Source organism: Castor canadensis, chromosome 4 (genome assembly GCF_047511655.1).
Source record: "Castor canadensis chromosome 4, mCasCan1.hap1v2, whole genome shotgun sequence".
Taxonomy (NCBI): Eukaryota; Metazoa; Chordata; class Mammalia; order Rodentia; family Castoridae; genus Castor; species Castor canadensis.
This window is the reverse complement of record NC_133389.1, coordinates 116727145-116746246: the sequence shown is the minus strand read 5'-3', so window position 1 is coordinate 116746246 and position 19102 is coordinate 116727145. Positions and strand designations below refer to the sequence as shown.

At 34.9% G+C, this 19102-nt stretch overlaps 1 protein-coding gene across 7 annotated transcripts in view; it reads left to right on the top strand.

Annotated features, from left to right (window-relative positions):
• Positions 1-19102, top strand: part of Kcnh7 (potassium voltage-gated channel subfamily H member 7) — a 484116-nt gene that overhangs the window by 303027 nt on the left and 161987 nt on the right. For all 7 annotated transcript variants that reach the window (XM_074070967.1, XM_074070965.1, XM_074070968.1 and 4 more), the window contains exon 3: positions 14871-15026. In XM_074070967.1, the coding sequence (XP_073927068.1) occupies positions 14871-15026 (156 nt within the window). The remainder of the gene's footprint in view (positions 1-14870; positions 15027-19102) is intronic.

Sequence of the window (19102 nt, the reverse complement as noted above, 5' to 3'; positions counted from 1 at the left end):
TTTAGAGAAACTAAAGGCTTAAACTTCAGCTGATGGAATTAACTCTAATTCTCATATCTAGTTAAAAACTAGAGACACAGAGATTATCTACCAAAATCTCTCAGGCCTAGAGCTGTGTAATATTCTCATATCTGAAGATTAGGCCCCATGCATAGCTGAAGTCAGCAAGTACTTAAATAAGACTCTTGAACGAACTATATGAACTGGTAAATTGTCATATGAACTCGGAGGAAGTTCATAACTACAGGCAAGGTCTAGAGAGGCAATATGTAGCTATAGGCAAATAGTGCTATCTCTGTTGCAGTAAGGTGTTCATAAGGAAAATGGATATACTACAAGCACATCTCTCCCTTCTCCAGTTAAAAAAAAGATTGGACCTATTTTCTAGCCAATGATTTACTAGCTACAGTATTCAAAATTACTCTCTGATATTTCTTTTGTGAAAATGAAAAGTGTAGGGCTATTAAGTAATTTCTTGCAATATCAAATAAACACTAGGAAGTGGCAGGCTAGGGAATTAACTCTTAGATCTCTGATACAGTGGATTTAAGCTTAACTGCTGCCTTATCCAGGACCTGTATCCAGCCACTCAGATGGAGCCACTCACTTCTATGAAAATGAGCCAGATCACCCCTATCCTGAATCTTCCTCTCTTACCCTAGTGTACAGTCAATGCCAGCGGTCACTGTCCTGCTACTTTGAAAAAGTACTAGGTTAGACAATGAATCCTGATAAGGATACAACACAAAACAACAATAAATGTGTTCTCTTCTTCTTGCTGCCTTTGGGAAAACATATCCAGGGCAAGATGAGCCAACACAAAGTAATCTTAACACTCAGTCATCTGTTGCAAGCCTGAATCAAAGGGCCTTAGGGAGAAAGGAACATCTGTAGTAACCATATGCCCCAAGGCCTGGTGTCAGAGCCCAGGAGAGGGTAGTTCCCCACTAATGCAGATCATACCTAGCACCACCAATGGAAAAAAAGGCTCTGATGTCACGAGGTTTCCAGGACATCTTTTGTGCTCCCTCTACTATTTTGTTAAAAACAGAGAAGTCATTAAAAAATAAAAATTCAAAGTTATGATGGTCAAACAGGATAGAATTTTTTGTAAAAAGAAGAGAAGGCTAAGATTCCCAAAATCAACAAACAAAGCCTTCAATTTCACCTTTTTCTGGCTTTATCACAATTTTCCCTGACATACCTAAAAAACTTAGTGATAACCCCAATAAATTCTGTACCCATTTTGTAGGACTCCCAGAAGATGAGCTTGAGCCACTCTCAATAATTTGTTTGTTATTTTTAAATGTGTCTTTTACTGTGCTTGGTGAAGTAGAGAACCCTGAAAATGTGTGCTGAAGTGAAACTGTGGAAAAATACAGCTCTTTGTGTGACTTAGTTCATTCATATCCCTTACAAATAGGCAGAAATAAGAGCCTCACTGTGTTGTTGAAATACCTTGGCACGAGTTAGAACATGTAGAGTAGAATCCTTACTCTCCTACAGATTAGTTTTGTGACTTAGGGGAAGTCTCTGTTCTTTTCATGTCTGAAGTTCTTTGAAATAGTGATATTTATTGTCTATACCTCCTTAAGGTTCTTGTGAGGACTACATAAGGTAAAACATGCAAAAGATTCTGCATTGGCATAGAGTAATTTAAAAATGAAAGTTAGCTATTATCAAAATTAGAAACAACAGGTATGGGGACAATTAAATTGGTTGCCTGGAAAAGGCCGTACACCACCTATTTTTCCATCCAGTTACTGTTTCTTCATTGCTCACTCTCTCCCTCAGCCTGACATACCTCTTCTCCAAATTTCTGCCTATCACAGTCACTTAGGATCTTACCTAAATGACACTTCGTCCCTAAAGCCTTCCACATACCTGAGAATTACTTATTTCTCAAACATTCCATACACACTCTCAAGAGTGTACTCTTCTTTTGATAAACTAACTTGCTTTTAGTTATGTTTCTACCCACAATTTTTGAAGCAATACCTTGTACACAATACATACCCAACACATTCCTACTGAATTTTATCAATACAAAATATATATTTCAACATTCTAAGACATGCCCTTTTATTTTGTAACTTTGATCTCTGCTCCACAGGTGCAAGCATTAGCAGAAAAAAAATGTGGTTCTTTTCAATAATCACACAGACCTCATGCACAGAGTATGCCATGCATATAGCCATATATAGACTCAGTGGGCAATGACATCCACACAGTAGGTGGCTGGCCCCAGGATTCTCATAAAGTTTTGACCTTGACATTTCTGTGCACATACCACGGTATGTGCATATTTGCTCAAATTCTCAGTCAGCTCAGAGTTAATTCAATTTGACTGAACAAATGACAGTTTAGTGGGTGAGCCTGCTTTAGATATTTGAGGCTTGGTAACATGAACATGTTTTATGGAAAACATTTGGAACCAAATATTTATTTGGAAATAAAAAAACACAAAGTATTGAAAATTGTCACAAATATGCCTAAAACTTCCTGACTCTAAATGTGGTCTTGGTTTTCGAGGAAACTGCAGACAGCACTGTACATCAGTCTCAGCTGGTTCTAGCATTCATGTTTTCTACTACAAAAATTAAAGCAACTCGAAAATTAAAAAGAACCAAGACTAAGTGGGATGTAATAATGCTACATCTTAAGTGATAACTTGATTTATGAGGTTTAAGACATTTTTCTTTCTAATATCAATCACCAAATAACTTATCTGTGGTTTATCACCTATAGAAAATGAGCTGAATTTGTTTTTACAAAATCATCTGTATAAGTATGAGAAGAATTAAATACTTGAACATATATGTTAACTGAGAATCTATCAATAAAGGGAGTGATACTCCAAAAAAAAATTATAAATTCGCATATAACCACATTTTTAAAATGGGAGGAAATGACTCCTGATGAAACAGTGAAAAATACTTCTTGACATATGTTATGCATACCTCACTGAATTTCTGATGCAGAATATTAGCAGATTATTGAATTATAGCTTTTATGTTATAAAACCTGATCTCTGTCATGTGATGTGATTCCTCTTAGGTTGTGACAAACTATTTTATTTTATTTAGCAATGACCTTTCAACTTAGAACAAGCTTATAAGGAAATCATTGATTCAAGGCATGTGATCAAATATGACAATGCTATTTTAATCATATCTCTGAGAGCTCAGACCAGAACCGATACCAAGCAAAATATATCAAGTAGGTGACATTGGCCTTTGGCATTTTCTTTATTTTCTTGGCCTCAGTCCTGTGTTCCCAGTAGATACACCTTCTTCAATAAGCACCTAGGTGACCTATGATATTTATTTTTCTCCCTGTCAGAAGGGTATCATTGTAAAAGAGATAGTGACACAATTTAATGTTTTCCACTGACATTCCAAAGAGCTAGCTATTATTACAAATTTATCTAAAAGGGGTCTTGAGTTTTGGGATGTAGTTCAGTGGTGGAACACTTGCCTAGTATATGTGAAGTACTGGCTTCAATCTCTAGCACTGAAAAGATAAGAATCAAATAAAGTTGAGGAATGCTACATTGTGCAAAAAAAAATTTACTTGTTTTTGTAGAATTCACCAAAACCTAAAATGCTATTAATGCGCACCATTTATCTCCTTCTGGAGGAAATTTCCTATAGATTTGTTACAGAATTTCATTTCCGATTAACATCTCACTTTTTGGGTAAAGGGGATGCCAGGAAACAGAGTAAACCAGGACAGGTCTGAGTTCAAACCCTCATTTTGTACTTACTTGAAAAATTTCTCTAAGAGAAATTCAGAATATAATAGGCTTGATTTGTTTCTGTGGATGTTAGTAGTTGTGTTGATAACAATGTGCAAGGATCCAGAGAACAAAGTAGAGCACCCTTATTCTGAGAAGTCCCGAACTGCTAAAAGAGATGGTAGATGGAAATAGCTATCAGCCACTACAGGACTGAATGGATCTCAATGAAATGTGAGGTTCTGTAAGTAGTTTTTGCCTTCTGCCTCCTGACTAGCAGTGGAAGAGGATTCTGCCCGTGCCAGGAGTGCTACAGAAACACGCACAATTGAGAGAAGAAAATAGGAAGAGTTTAATCCTCAGGCTGTTGCTTATAAAAGAAAAATATCTGAGAATATATCTGCTTTTAAAATCATGGAATTCAAGATCTTGATATAATGAAGCACTCTGTCCCAATCACAGAAATGGGACAAAGTGCCTCAAGATCAAGAGAGAGGACTGACTATATGTATTGCTCACTATACACCTATCTACATATTGGGGTAGGTAATGTTGTCATGAAGTTTTTATAAGGATGTAAATGATATAAAGGAATATAAAATCATCAGAACCGTGGCTGACATCCAATAAATGTTAGCCACTCAAATTATTCTTCTTCCTCAAATGTGCTTCCAAATGCTGATCAAGGTGCTCCTAGAAATCCAGATGAAAAGAGTTTCATACATTTCTATTTCATACCAAATTCCTCTGCTATGGGAGTTTTCCAAACAAACAACAACGAAAAAGAGAGTATGTTTTCATAAAAGTTAGTTGGTATATCATGTACATTTTAAAGGCAACGAGACAATCTGCAAGGACAGGAGAAATATAAGAAATAAACCAGGGCCTCCTCATTACAAAGTGAAAGAGACCTATTTAGGCATTAAATGATGAAAGGGTCTTACTGAGTCTGCACTCCCACCCACAAATAGCTGTCTAACATACTAGCTCATTTGAAGCCCAGGGTGAACCTAATGAGCTCACCTCTGAAACCCCTTAAGCACTAAGTCCATTACATCATTGAACCTTTGGAAGTTTAGCCATTATTTCTAGTTAAAAAACTGATTTTTACCACCCCAGTTAATACTCATTTATTTCTCACTTTCTATATGCTAAGGTCCTTGCTAAGTATTTTAAATGTATTATCTCATGTCACCTTCCCATCAACACTATGACATTGGGAGCTCTCCCTTTTCTTATTTTACAAATGAGGAATCTGATTTTGGGGGGGGATTAATTAGATGACTTGCCCTAGGTCCCTCATTGAATGACCAAAGAATCAGATCAATCCAATTCTATGTGCTATACAGAACCATTTGCTACTCAATGTCACTACCTAATAATTTGCTAAGTGTTTAAAATATGTTTAAGTAAAATATAATTAAAATAAGTCATTCCTGCTGTTGACCTTCCAGACAGGACCACACAGCAGAACATGAATGTGACAATCAAGTATGCATAAATTTAGATCAATTCCCCAGCTTCAAATGATAGCTAATACCTAGAATTTCTCCTGGAAATTCTGGAAGGATGATTCTGGTTCCATGTTACTCCATCAGGAATATGTACTATCCAAAGCTGCTATGATTTACTTATGTTGTTGATTGTGATTATTAAGTACAGATTGTCTCTTTGTATCCAATAGATTATCAGATCCATTGCCATCTGCTTGCTAGCTTAATCTTTTTTAAAATATTATTTTCATCTAAAGCATTTTTATTAATTCACATGATCTTCCCTACTGGTATGCAGCAAGTTCCTTTAGACTTAACCAGGTGACTGGTACAATAAGAGAAATGACCAACTAGTCTATTGATGGCCTCAAATTTGACTCAATCCATCAGACAAAATAGACAATATGTACTTATTAGAACTGGCTATTGCATTTATTCTTGTGATATAATGCTGTGTAAGAGATATTAAATAGTCTTTATAAATGTTCTTCTGTCTCCTCAATCAAATAAATAGCTCCTATGCTTAAATTTATGTCTCTTTTCTAAGACATCACTATTACATATAACAATCTGTAGAACAACTTACTATAACCCTAACACAAAAAGACTGAATTCTGTGGTGGCACTCACCTGTAACCCAGCTACACAGGAGGCATAGGTAGAGGAATCATGGTCTGAGGCTATCCTAGGCAAAAAGCACAAGACTCTGTCTAAAACATAACTAAAAGCCATAAAGCAGGGGAGGAGTTGGGACATGGTTCAAGTGGTAGAGATCCTGCCTAGCAAGTGTGAGGCAAAAGTTAAAATTCCAATACTGGAAAAAATAAAAAAAGAAAGAAAGACTGAATTCTGAGAACACACAAAGCTCTCAGCACAAGACGTTCTACCAATCCAGCCTCATCCATTACTTCCCACTTAAAACGATGTATTGTAGTATGTTATTAGTCTATTAAAACCAGCTATTTAACAAATTAACATAAGTATTTCATGAGTTTAGATCTTTACAGCAGCCAAGATGATGCTGTGAACATTTGTGCCAGAGCCTATCACTCCCTGGCTCAATGCGTCTAGTGGCTGACCATGGTCAATCCAGGCATTTTAATGTATACAAGGCACTGCTTCCTTTGCCACCCTTCCCATTCCCCTGCTCTGTTACTTCTCCTGCCTGGATCTCTTGCCCCTTGTCTTACTCTCTTTCAGCCACACTGGCCACCTGCCCTGGTGTGCTCCAATCTCTGGACCTGTTATGATCTGCTCGGCAGATTACAAAACAAGACAAGATACCAGAGATTCTGTGGTTTAAACAATAGAAGTTTGTTTTCTCACAATTCTAAAGGCTGGAAGTCCAAGAAGAAGGTTCTGGCAGGACTTTTTGGGGAGGTCTCTCATCTTAGCTGGCAAGTAACATTTTTCTAAGACCTCATGTAGCCTTTGCTCTGTGCAGGTACACTGCTAGTGTTTCTTCCTCTTTTAATGAGGACAAAGTTCACTGAGATGGGTTCCATCCTTGTGAGCTCATTTACTCTTACATACTTCCTTAAACATCCTTTCTCCAGATATAATCACATGAGAAGTTAGAGTCAGCATGTGATTTCTAGGGGAACAGAACTCAGTCCACAGCAAAGCCTTTACATGTGTTATTAACTCTTTCCCATGTCATCCCTAAGACCCACTCATTTTCCTCAGTTCTTTACCAAAATGTGGCTACTTCAGCATGGGTTTTCCCATTCTACTAAAAGTCATAAACTTTTCCTACCTTGGAATTCTCTATCCTTTTTCTTCCTCATGATGTTCCATGATGCTATTGATATTTGATCTGTATGTGTTTTATATATTCATTTTGTGTCCCCACCAGATAGTAAACACAGAATAGCAAGGGTTTTTGGGTTTGTTCCCTGTTGAACCCCTAGTGGTTAGAACACTGCTTAGTACACAGTGTGCTCTAAACAATCAGTTGCTAAAGTTAAATTAGTTTGAATTGTCCAAGTGTTTGTTAAACAATTTACTTCTCCTCAGCCTTAAAAATATAGATACAACAGTTCCTGGTCTCTTATAAAAATAACTGTCTTGGCATATCCACTCCATGTGCCTACTACATTGTATGAAAATTATCCGTTCTCAAGAGCTGTCATGCACTGAAAGTCAACTATGAGCTATACACCATGCTATTACAGTATTTAAACCATTGATTGCTCCAATTTTGAAAGAAAGGTGATGTTGTCCTAAGTCCACAGTGAAAGAAGCCCAAACACAAAAGGACTAAATAACTTGTCATGTTTAGAACTTTAGTGTCTCTCTGACAATGAAGTCCACCTTTTTTAAGACTATAGGTTGTGACACCACAGCCACAAATGCTGCTCTGGCCTGGCTCAAGAGTGCCCTCCTGTGGACAGCTTTCTATGAGTCATCTCACTCTTGGTGAAGGAGTCATTATTAATACAACAAATAACTGCTGAGCTCCCATATGTGTTGCATAGATTGATAACTTCTTGTTTTGGGGAAATTTACAGTATTGTGTGAATATACTATAAGCAGGATTACTTGCATTGCTCTATTAATCTGCAAGCATTGTGATGAATTCTAGAAATGAGTTGTAAGAATGAAATCTTTCTTATATTTACTTTTCTTTCTAGGAGTATGATAGCATCTGTTAAAAATATGCACATAGCTAAATAATATCAGATAAACTCTCTAGTCTAAAATTTCTTCTGGCTCTGCTCCAGAGTTTCACCACGACCCTCTCCTTTTCTTTAGGTCACAACTTGTCCAATAGTAATATTGACATTATACTGTGAGACTATAACCTGTAAGGTATGAATTGAGGAATTTCTAAATGGTCCAAGGTATATGACGGAAATATTTGTTCTCATAGAGGCTCCCTGGAGTGTTCTACTTTAAGTTAATTTTCATTTATTATTTATTTACTTATTTATTATTTATTTCTTTAAGAAAATTCTCTTGAAAGTGGCAATCAATTATGTAATCACTAGTTCAATAAAAAATTAGTATTTTTCATGAAGTTCCTCATTGATAGGTGAAAGCCCATCATATTTCATCTTGTAGGAATGGAGAGAGTAGTAGAAGATTAAAGAGTGCTGAAAGAAGAAATAAAAAATGAATATTATTTACAGAAAAACAAATCACAAATTTTGCTAGTTTCCTCATATGTGCCTTCTCCTGGATTTCCCTTAAGTCACTCATAACTGGGTAACTTCCTCCTCTCAGGAGGTGAAACAATCCCTTTTGCTTTTCTAACAGGTCTTTCTATTCAAGATGAACAATGCTGCTTCTTAGATGAGGCCCGAGGTTGCTGTGTTTTTCTTTTGTTTTGTTTTGTTTTCATCTAGGGAAGGTCTTCAATTATATTTTAATCTTCAAAAGTTCTTCCAGTCTACTAGAAAGAAAGAAATAAAAATACCCAGGCATTCACTAAATTTATCAGTTCAGAGAAGCATAATCTCTACTTGGTACAAAAGATGAGTAAATACTGTAGTTTGTGTTTTCAAGACTGGTAAAAGGTTGGAGAAATTACATACAGTGTCTTAAGGGTTGCCTTGCCCTCTGAAGACCCTCCAACAATACATAAATGCAATGGTTCACATTATTGAGCTTTTCTTCATGCTAAATATTTTTCTACGAGCTTTACATCTGTATGAGCTCTATTGAACAGTGTGAAGCTTGCTTGTGGTCAAAATGCTACTGAACATTTGTTTTTCACCATCCCATAAACTTTACTCATTGAGAATAATTGATTACTATTTGGAATGATGATTTGGTAGTCCTTGTTGATCACTCTCAACTAATAGACTTCTGGTAACTGTTGTAAAAACAGTCTTAGTATTAAAGCTACAACTTCCAATCTGCTTCAGGTCAGACTGCCATGGACACAGGGTCTCAGCCATCTGCCACTTCCAGGCCCCCCACAATCTAGTTGCTATGTGTTTCTCTCGGGAATAAAGTGAGAGGGAGGAAAAATTATGAAGCAGGGAATTTCTACTCTTGCTAGCCTATTGGTTTAGCCCTCTCTGCATCCAGCAAGTGGTCAGCGCTAATACTACCTCTCCTAGGTACGAGGGCGGCTTTTCAGAGGCCACGCAAGGCCTCTCCCCGTTTAGCTCCCTTTGCTGCCTGTTATTCCCTTGCCTCATGAGTCCTTCTTCCTTCCTTTCTTGGCCCTTGACATCAGGTGATCTACCACCTGGTTCTTCTGGAGTTCCCTCACTCCCGATCACATAAGGACTCAGGCTGATATATGGGTCCAGGAGAGTCACTAATCAGCCCTTCTACTGACACTGGCCTGGTCTGTCCAAATCACCCAGTCAGGACATCCCCTGCTCTGATGAAGCAGAGAGATTGTACTCTGTCCACCTTCTACACCTGAAGGGTTGAGGCCTCAGGCCCACAATCTACCTATTGATCATTCATATTATCTTTCAAATACCTGACCTATCTGTCCAACTCCTGGGAGCACATTTCAAAGATCTTGGGGTAGACCCTTAAAAGTTCCTCATTATGCCTTGTGTTGGAAGGCAGAAACTGCTGAGGTGAGAGGTAGGAAAGCTCACAGCCATTGCCAGTCCTCTCCAAAGAAATCTCTTTCTTGCTCCCCTTGCACTATTCTCCTCTCCACACCCAGGCAATTTTACATCTTTTATGGAATGGTTCTATTGCTCTCCAGTGTAAATCTGCGCATGTGGGGTGAAAGGAGGTCATTCTTACTGTAGTTTCCTATATCTATTGTATTAGCACATTGGTGAAAAAGGAGAATGATTCTAATACCCTGCCTCACAAGCATTAACTTATTTGATTTCCAGAAGAATTCTATGAAATAAAAATTATCTTCAGCATGCAGATGAATTCACGAAGGGGTTTTTCCATGTAGCAAATAACTAGAAGTTTTCTCAGCAGGTAAAGAATGGAACCAGGATTCAGATTCAGTCTGATTGGAAGACTGGTGCTCTGTATACTGTATTTTGTACAAACACTATGTATATGGAAAATTAGTTAACACTGAAGTGAATTGCACTTCAGGAGCAAAAAGGAGAAAATTACTATGTCTTGATATGAAATTAAACATTTCTTGAGTCTTGCTAATAGCGAGACTTTATGGAAATTATTTAATCTCTTTTATGTAAGTATATAAATATACTACAATGTCTCTAACCTAGAAAATAAGATCCCATACCTTTAAAATCTTTTTCAACTACCTCAGCTACCATCCCATGTTTCAATTAATTTATCTAATAGGACATTTCCAATTTTCTATAAATATATCTACTTCCAATAGTCTCATTCACTCTTGAAAGCATTCCAAAAAGTGTTATAGTCGCTATTCCACCCAAATATCTCTTGAGAAAGTTACCCGTGGTTCCGTAGTGTTTGCCTGGTTCTTGTAGTGCCTGTCAGCAAGGTTTATCCAGTTGATGATGCCCTTCTCTTGGAATACTTCTCTGTCTTAACCATTGATACCTCACAGTCTTGATTTTTCTCCCACCTCACTGTCTGCTCCTCCACAGTCTTTGCAGATTTTTATTTATTGTCTCTTTGATCCAATAGTACCTCTGGGATCAGGTCCCATACTGCTCAATCTATATTGCCCAGGCCACCTTATCAAGCACTGAAATCTAATCCATTCCCTAATGACTCCAAATTCACAACTCTGGCTTAGACTAACCTCTGAACTGAACTGAAGTATAGTTTCCTGTATTCAACTGTCTTCTTGTCATCCCCACTTATATACCTAATATGCAATTTCAAAGTTATAGTACTCAAAACTTATGAATACCCACAATCTCCAAGGCCACCTCTTCCCACACTCTTCACATGTTAAGATATGGCATGTCTATTCTTTCAGTTCTTCAACAACTAATTGTGGACTAAGATTGCCCTAATCCTCTGGCCTCTTATTGAATCTTTCAGTGACTTCTATCAGTTCTACCTTCAACACATTTCATACAGATATACAGTCCCCTCCTCACCACTTGCATTTGCACCACCCAAATACAAACCACTAGAATTGCTTGCCAATCCTATTGTAACATAAGTGCCTTTCCCTACAGAGAAAGCTATTCTTTTTTTTTTTTTTTTTTTTGGTGGTAGTGGGGTTTGAACTCAGGAACTCATGCTTGCGTGGCAGGTGCTCTACAACTTGAGCCACTCAACCACCCCAGGAAGATATTCTTTACAAACACAGAGGGATAGTTTTAAGTAGAATGATGCCAACTTTTGCATAAAATACTACAGTGCCTGTCTGTCTGAGAGAAAATTTCCAGATCCACACATTAGCTTTCTACATTGGGTGGCTCCTTGACCTTACCTATTCTCCCTACCTCACAACAACCACACTGCTTTTGTCACACCTTCTGTGTTCCTTGAGGGCACAGGATGACCCGTGAACACATGAAGTCAAAACCTTTTATTTTAAAATGCTGCTAGGAATATGCCATTTATTTAATAAATAGATAATTTTCATAATTACCCAGATTACTCTAGTGTTCTTCTACAATGGTAACAGTTAAAAATTTATTATTCTAGAAATTTTGCTAAAATGGGCACTGTTTCTCCTTAAAAAGCCTTTTGTTCTTTAGGAAAGTTTTCATTCAGGAGGGAAAATATGCAATAAACCTGAGTGTAAATAATATTAACATAGTAAAATTTTATGTGTAACTTTATAAATAAAGCATACATTATTGCAACTATTCTGCTTCTTAAACGCAATTAATTTTATTTAAATACAAGATGCATTTTAACAAGGTTAAACTTTTTTATTTGTTTAACTCTGCTCTTTAAACTATCAAATATGCCTATTTTATGCCTTCCTGGAGGGATTAGTGTTTCCTGGGTTATATTTCTATTGCTTTTGCTCCCAGTGTTTCATTTGGGAAAAAATATTTAAGATCACATGGTGGTAGCTTCTTTGGGAAATGTCACTTTGCAAAAATAATATCTTGACAGAACTTGGAAGCTATAGAATTATGCAAGTTAATATATTTTTTTCCATATATCTCCTTCCATTGTCCTTTATCCAAGAGGCTATACAAGATGGATGGAGATATTAAATCCCAAAACTAAAAGTGAAAAACATGTAAATGTGAATCATTTGATTGTGTGTTGCTTCATAGAAATAAACAGGAAACAATGATAGAAGACAGTAAATCCCAGATTAATTACACTTAGTCAATAAGCTATGGAGCCAATGCATACATGCATCGAGCCATTTTTCTGAAGCAGTATAATTTTATGATTTTCAGTAATAGACAGTAAATATTCAAGCATTTGTATAGAAAAACATGATTTTTCTTTTTATTATCAAAAGTAAAATTACTTGGTTCTATCACAAACCTATTAGTTCTCTATCTTTACATCTTTTACTTATTGATAGCCAAAAAATCTGTTTTATGTTTCACTTTAGAATTAGCAGTATACCCAAATGTTGAAAGATTTGGAACTGTTAAGTAACAAACATGTGAATTCACAATGATATCATAAATGATCCAGGAAATGTCATTTTAAATGATAAAATCGATACGTATTTTGGTTCATTAGGAAAGTACATCATGGCTATTTCTCGCATCTCTTCAGAGTCTCTGTTTAACCAGTGTGTATTCTGATGTCTGGTCTGAAACACTTCTATATTTAGTTCTAATGGAACACTCTTAAATTGCTTATTTTATGTTTACTAAAGTTGGCCTGTTTGTTACCATGGAAACTGTGACAAGTGCTCTAGCTAACTACTTTATTAAATGAATTAAAGATATAGCTGAAAACTGAAGGTACAGCATATCATTCTTAAGGCATGTTTTCCAAATCTGTAAAACTTGGGCCATGTCACACAAAATATTAAATTAGTCATAAGGCCCTCTGTTTCAAATTTGGGAGGCTATTCATATTTTAAAATCTAAATTATAACTACCACATAGGCATCCCCTGGTTACAAAGAGTCTGTATTCTAAAATTGTATTTGTAAAATGAATTATTTGGAAATTTTAACACATATGCTCACTGAAAGATTTATAAATAGTAATTGGATCTTCAGGCTCACCCTGGAAAGCCCTAGTTTGTGGCATCTTTGATCTATAGCCGTATCAGGAATAGCCTTTGTTTTAAGCCCTGGCAGTAGGAACCATGATGCAGGATTCAGAAGGAAGGGAAGAATCATTTCATCCTGTACTTGTTTTGTTTGTAACCAGATTTATGTAGGATGTCATTTTGGAATACTATCCTCTCCTGGCTTTTGTTGATGTTGGGGCTCCCAGCTACATCTTTCAGTGTTCTGTAAATGTATCTGACTCCAGTCTCTAAGTATCCAAGCACTGTCTCTTAACTCCCTCTGAAGTTTTATGCCGGTCCAGCCTTGCCCCAACCTATTCCTGCCTCTACATTAAAACATCACTGTCCTCGATATTCAAGATGATTTCGGCTAATCTTTAAATAAGGAAAGCAGTTAAAATAAATATATTTAATGAGAGATCAAGAACCTTTCATGAAGTTTTTTCCTTTACAATACTTTTAAACCCAAACAAATCCCTACCTCATAAGATTGTTATCAATATGAATTGAGAAAATAAATATTCTGAAGGTAAAGATGTGAGGAAAGTGCTCTGAGGGGCTACTAAAAGTCAGCTACAAGAAGTCAGTTGATTTACAAGAAGTCAGCTCCTCAACTCTGTTCCATACATCATGGATCTTGGAGGGGGGTATGTTGGTAGATCAATGGTGGTAGTTGATGGCAATAAGGAACAAATTAACTCAATAATATGTAGACAATTATTGTCTTATTTTGTTACCATTATTGGGCATATATTTTCCACCATTATTGGAAACTATGTAACCCAGTCAATAATGTACTATTTTATGTCAAATAAATTATGTGAGAAAAAAGACTTAATTTGCTGAATGCCAACATCAAGATGATATAAAATGAGTTATCTTCATTGTTTATGCAGGCATGTTTTTTATAGATTCAGATTTAATATCAATATATAAGTAAAGACCAAAAGCTATATTAACTGTTATAGGAATGGGTGTTAATGCTACTAGGACTTGATACTCTGTTTTTCCACAATGTAGTAACTTCTATAGCCTGTAAACCTACATAAAGTAAATATGTATGCAATAAAATGTGAAAGTAAAAAATTAGATTATTTTCATTGAATTTCAGGGGTCATTTAAGACAGAAAATTCTGCAACTAGGTTTAAAATAATAATAATAGCAATAATAATCGGACATCAGTATAAAAGGGGGATTATCAAAGGGGAATCAGTGGGAGAGTGAGGGTGAAGGCAAGGTACTGGGGGGTGAAGAATTTCAAAGTGTTTTGTACACACACACACACACATGCACACATATATGTATACATGGAGACAGCATAATGAAACCCAACTATTATCTTTTAATGATGGTTAAGGAAATATAGTAGAGGGAGTGATCTTGTTTAAATCTGCATTTTCACAATGAAAATTTCATTGTGAAATTAAAATGTAGTATTAATGACTCTTAAAAAGAAAAAAGAAAATTCTGTGGAAGTATATTTTCAATTTTAATTGAAAATTAAATTAAATTAAAATTTAGTAGAAAATTTTATTGTTCATTTAAAGTGAAGGCATATTTTTTATCTAATATTCATTTTTCATCTCCTTAGGGTCCACTTTCATTTGTAACACACACATAATTCCTGTGAAAAACCAAGAGGGTGTGGCTATGATGTTCATCATTAATTTTGAATATGTGACAGATGAAGAAAATGCTGCCTCCCCGGAGAGGGCAAACCCAATATTACCAGTCAAAACTGTAAATCGTAAGTAAATGCAACCTGTATGTAAAGTTCTCAGTGTTCTGCTACTCCCCTAATTTGAATGCACTCTTCCTTCTCATTCAGTTCTCAAAATAAGTTTACAATTAAAATAACATAGTTTTACATAAGAAATCCATAGCTAATGTTGGTCTTTGGTGCCTTGCAGAACTGATCAGGTGCTTTGGAACTTACATGACTTGAATATACAATCGTTTATTTACCCAGTCTTTTACTGATGGACACTTGAGCTCTTTCCAAACTTCAGCTATTAGAAATAATGTTAGAGGCTAGGCATAGTGGTTCACACCTATATTCCAAAGGAGACCATACATAGGAACACAGTAGTCTGAGGTTGGCCCCAGGCATAAAATATGAGACACTACCTGAAAACCAAATAACAATAAAAGGGCTGGAAGTGTGACTCAAGTGATAGAGTACTTGCCTAGCAAGCACAAGGCCCTGAGTTCAAACACAAGTGCCAGAAAAAAAAGTCAAAAGAAATTGTGCATATGTATTTTCATGTAAATATATGTGTATATATTTTTATGTATACATGCAACATATGTGTGTACATATATACAAAATTTTCATCATGGTCTATACAAGGGATTTCCATGTTGAAGGGTAAAGGCCATTGCATTCTTTTCAGACACTTCCAAATTTCTCTTGAAGTTGTTTGAACCATTTTACACTAGTACCAGCAATGTGTCTGCCTTGTTCCCAAGAGCAGAGACAACAGTGAGTCAGAATCAGTCTTCTTAATTTTTGTCATTATGATAGGTGAGAAGTAGTACCTCAATTATTTTTAGTGTATTTGTTTCTTCTTATAAGTGAGGTTCATATGTGTAAAATATGCACCACGGACATTCCTGTTTTAGACAACTGCTCATTTCTTCTATACATTTTCTATTATTTTTATATTTTACTTCAATTTGTAAAATTAGTTGCAAATAACTTCTCCAGAAGATGCCTTTTACCTTTTTATAACTTTGTTATGCAAAAGTGTGGTTTTTTTTGTCATAGGGCTATTTACTTGTGAATTTTTGAGTCATAATTAGAAAAATTTTCACCACTCAAAGGTTATAAACAAATTCACTTTTTCTCTTGAAACTTGTATGATTTTATATTTTTTTTAAATTTCCGATCCATTTAAAGTTTATTTTGATTTATAATGTAAAGGTATGCATTTATTTTGTTACCAGTGGCTCTCCACTTGCTCTATCATAATTTATTAAAAAGTCTGACTTCTTACCAGTAGTTGAAGATGCCACATTTGTCATGTACTAAACTTCCTTATATGCTTTCATCTGCTTCTGGACTTTTTCTCTTATTCTGATGGTTATTTATCTTCAGAATCACACTTTCACAAATACAATTAATATTGAGATAGTATATTCCCTTACTTATTGATATTAGTTTTTCAAGGTTTGGAGTTAACACTTGGTTAATTTTCCATATGAACTTTAGAAAAACTTTGTCTAGATTCATAGCAAGAACTTTTTCATATTTTCATTGGATCCATATTAACTTTATAAATTAAGTTAGGGATAAATTGTTTCATTATTACATTTAGTCATTTTACTCATTTTTTAAGTCAAAGTGTTGTATCTTCTGGAGCATTTAAATTTTTTCCCATATGCTCCTTGGCATTTAAAATTTCTGTTACAGTTGTTGCTTCTATTAGAAATGGGTCTTCTCTTTCCTTTTATCTTCAGATTTTCTTGTGTATATGATGGCAACTCATACTTTTCTCTTTGTTGGTTTTATTACCCCTCTTAGTGAATTTTGTTAGTTTGCAGTTGCTTATCTTCTGACCCTCATAAGTTTTTAAAGTATTCTGTAACATGAAATACAGATTGTTTAAAATTTTTGTTTCCCACTCTTGTGTATCTGTTTTCTCTTATTGAAATGTGCTGACTTTTTATATCCAATGAATCATTAGAAAGAAAACAATGGTGAGCATCCTCATGTTTCTTCATGATGTTTGGAAATATCACTGGTATTCCCCACTCATTCAAATTATGTATGTGGATTGCATTGAATATATTTTATAACTTAAGAAAGTTCCCATTGACCTACTTATAAAGAATGGGGTGCTTAATTTTATAAAATATTTTCCAACATCTGTGGAAATCAGTGCACTCTTATTTCTTTTTATGGTACTTTACAAATGAAGCTAATAAAATAGAATCATTCATTCATCTTTAGAAGTGGCCATTTTTGGACATGATATGTTTCATCTTGTAATATGCTGCAATATTAACTTAGGATTTTGTATCAATATTAAAGAGATTTATTTTCTATGATCAGAAATTATGTAAATAGGCTGGGATTATCTAGACTTTAAACGTCAGGTGTGATTCCCCTCTGAAATCATCTAGGCCTGATACTCATTCATGGCATGGATCTCTGACGAATTTCTTTCCCTGTATAGATTAGTCTATCAATCTTAACTAATGTTAGTTTTGCTGATTTTTATTTCTCTAGAATTATTTGCTTCATATGTTTATGTAATTGTGCAGTCATCTTTGATAATATTTTCAATTAGCTTCTGTTCCTAGTTATTTCCTTCTTGAAATCTCATTTTTTAATTGCTATTTTCACCATTTAAAAATTTTATTACCATATTTATATCTATTAATACCCGAATTGGTTCATCTCTTCTATTTATCCTTTGCCTCTTCTTATGATGGTTTCAACAGGTTTAAAAATTCTATATTCATTCTTGTGTACATGAAAATGTCATAAGGAAACTCCCTATGAACAAAAACATCACTTTTTTTCTTTTATAAAGTCAGAGAACAGGAGGGTGGAACAGGTCCTGCTTGGAGGGGTTGGTACCAGTGGGAGCGGGGAGAAATGGGGGAAATCATGAAGGAGGTGAGTATGGTGTAAATACTGTGTACATGTGCATGCAAGTGGAAAAATGAGACCTGTTGAAACTGTTCCTGGAATGGAGGGTGGGAGAGATAAAGGAGAATGGTGGAGGGGGTGAATTCAAGTATGATACATTTGATATATTATAAGAACTTTTGTGAATGCCACAAAGTACCCCCACCAAGCACAACAATAAAAAATAAATTCAAAAAATAAAAATTGTTATTATTGATTTTCTTTCCAAAGAACTCAATTATATTAGTTTTTTAACTCCTACAAAATTTTATTTTTATCTTTATTAAGTTTTATTAGCTTACTTTGTTGCCTCTTTTCTACTGTCTTGATTTATTTTCATTCTTTCAATTTTTGATTTTGATTTTAAGGTCACTTAAACTATGCCTTACAAATTCAGATATGTAGCATTTTTCAGTGTTTTTTATCCTAAACTGGAAATTCTTATTTCCATTATTTCATAATTTTTAACTTAGGAGCTATTCTAATGAAGAATTTTCAACTTTCCAGTAGGAAAGATATGTTTTAAGTAGTATTATTTTTGTTAATAACTTCTAAGTTTACTTTCTTAAATTTTTTTCCTAAATTCATGAGATGTATGTTTATTATTTCTCCATTGTAATTTTCTAAGGCTTTCTTCATGGTTCATTATTTGACCAATTTTCATGAATGTTTCATATAGAAGTGAAATGAGGGAGCAATTAGCAAATGTTTAAGTACAAAAGTTGGTGTCTACTATTTAAAACTCTACCTTCTCAAGATGTTGACTTTTATATCCTTACTTACATTCTTTCTTCCATATATTTCTTAGATTTTTAGAAACTTTATTAAATTCTTCTATTTTTAAGGTATTTCTCTTCCTTTCGTCATTAGTCATTATCTCTTGTGATTTCTGTTTTGGGAATATTGATGCAGTTGTTATTTATTCTTACATATTCAAATTTCATTAATATGCATATGAATGACTTATATTATTATGGTATGAAGAGATAAGAGGATGCCTTGTTTGTTTTGTTTAATAATTTTCCAACACCATCTACTGCATCTTAAATCATGACTCTATTTCTCATTTTGTTGCCATGTTTTTAACCTCCCTTTTAGTATTTATTTTAGTTGTGCCTTTTTATATGAGGTGAAATTAGATTTTTCTTTGGTACTTATAAGAAAATAAAACTTCTGTATTAACTGGT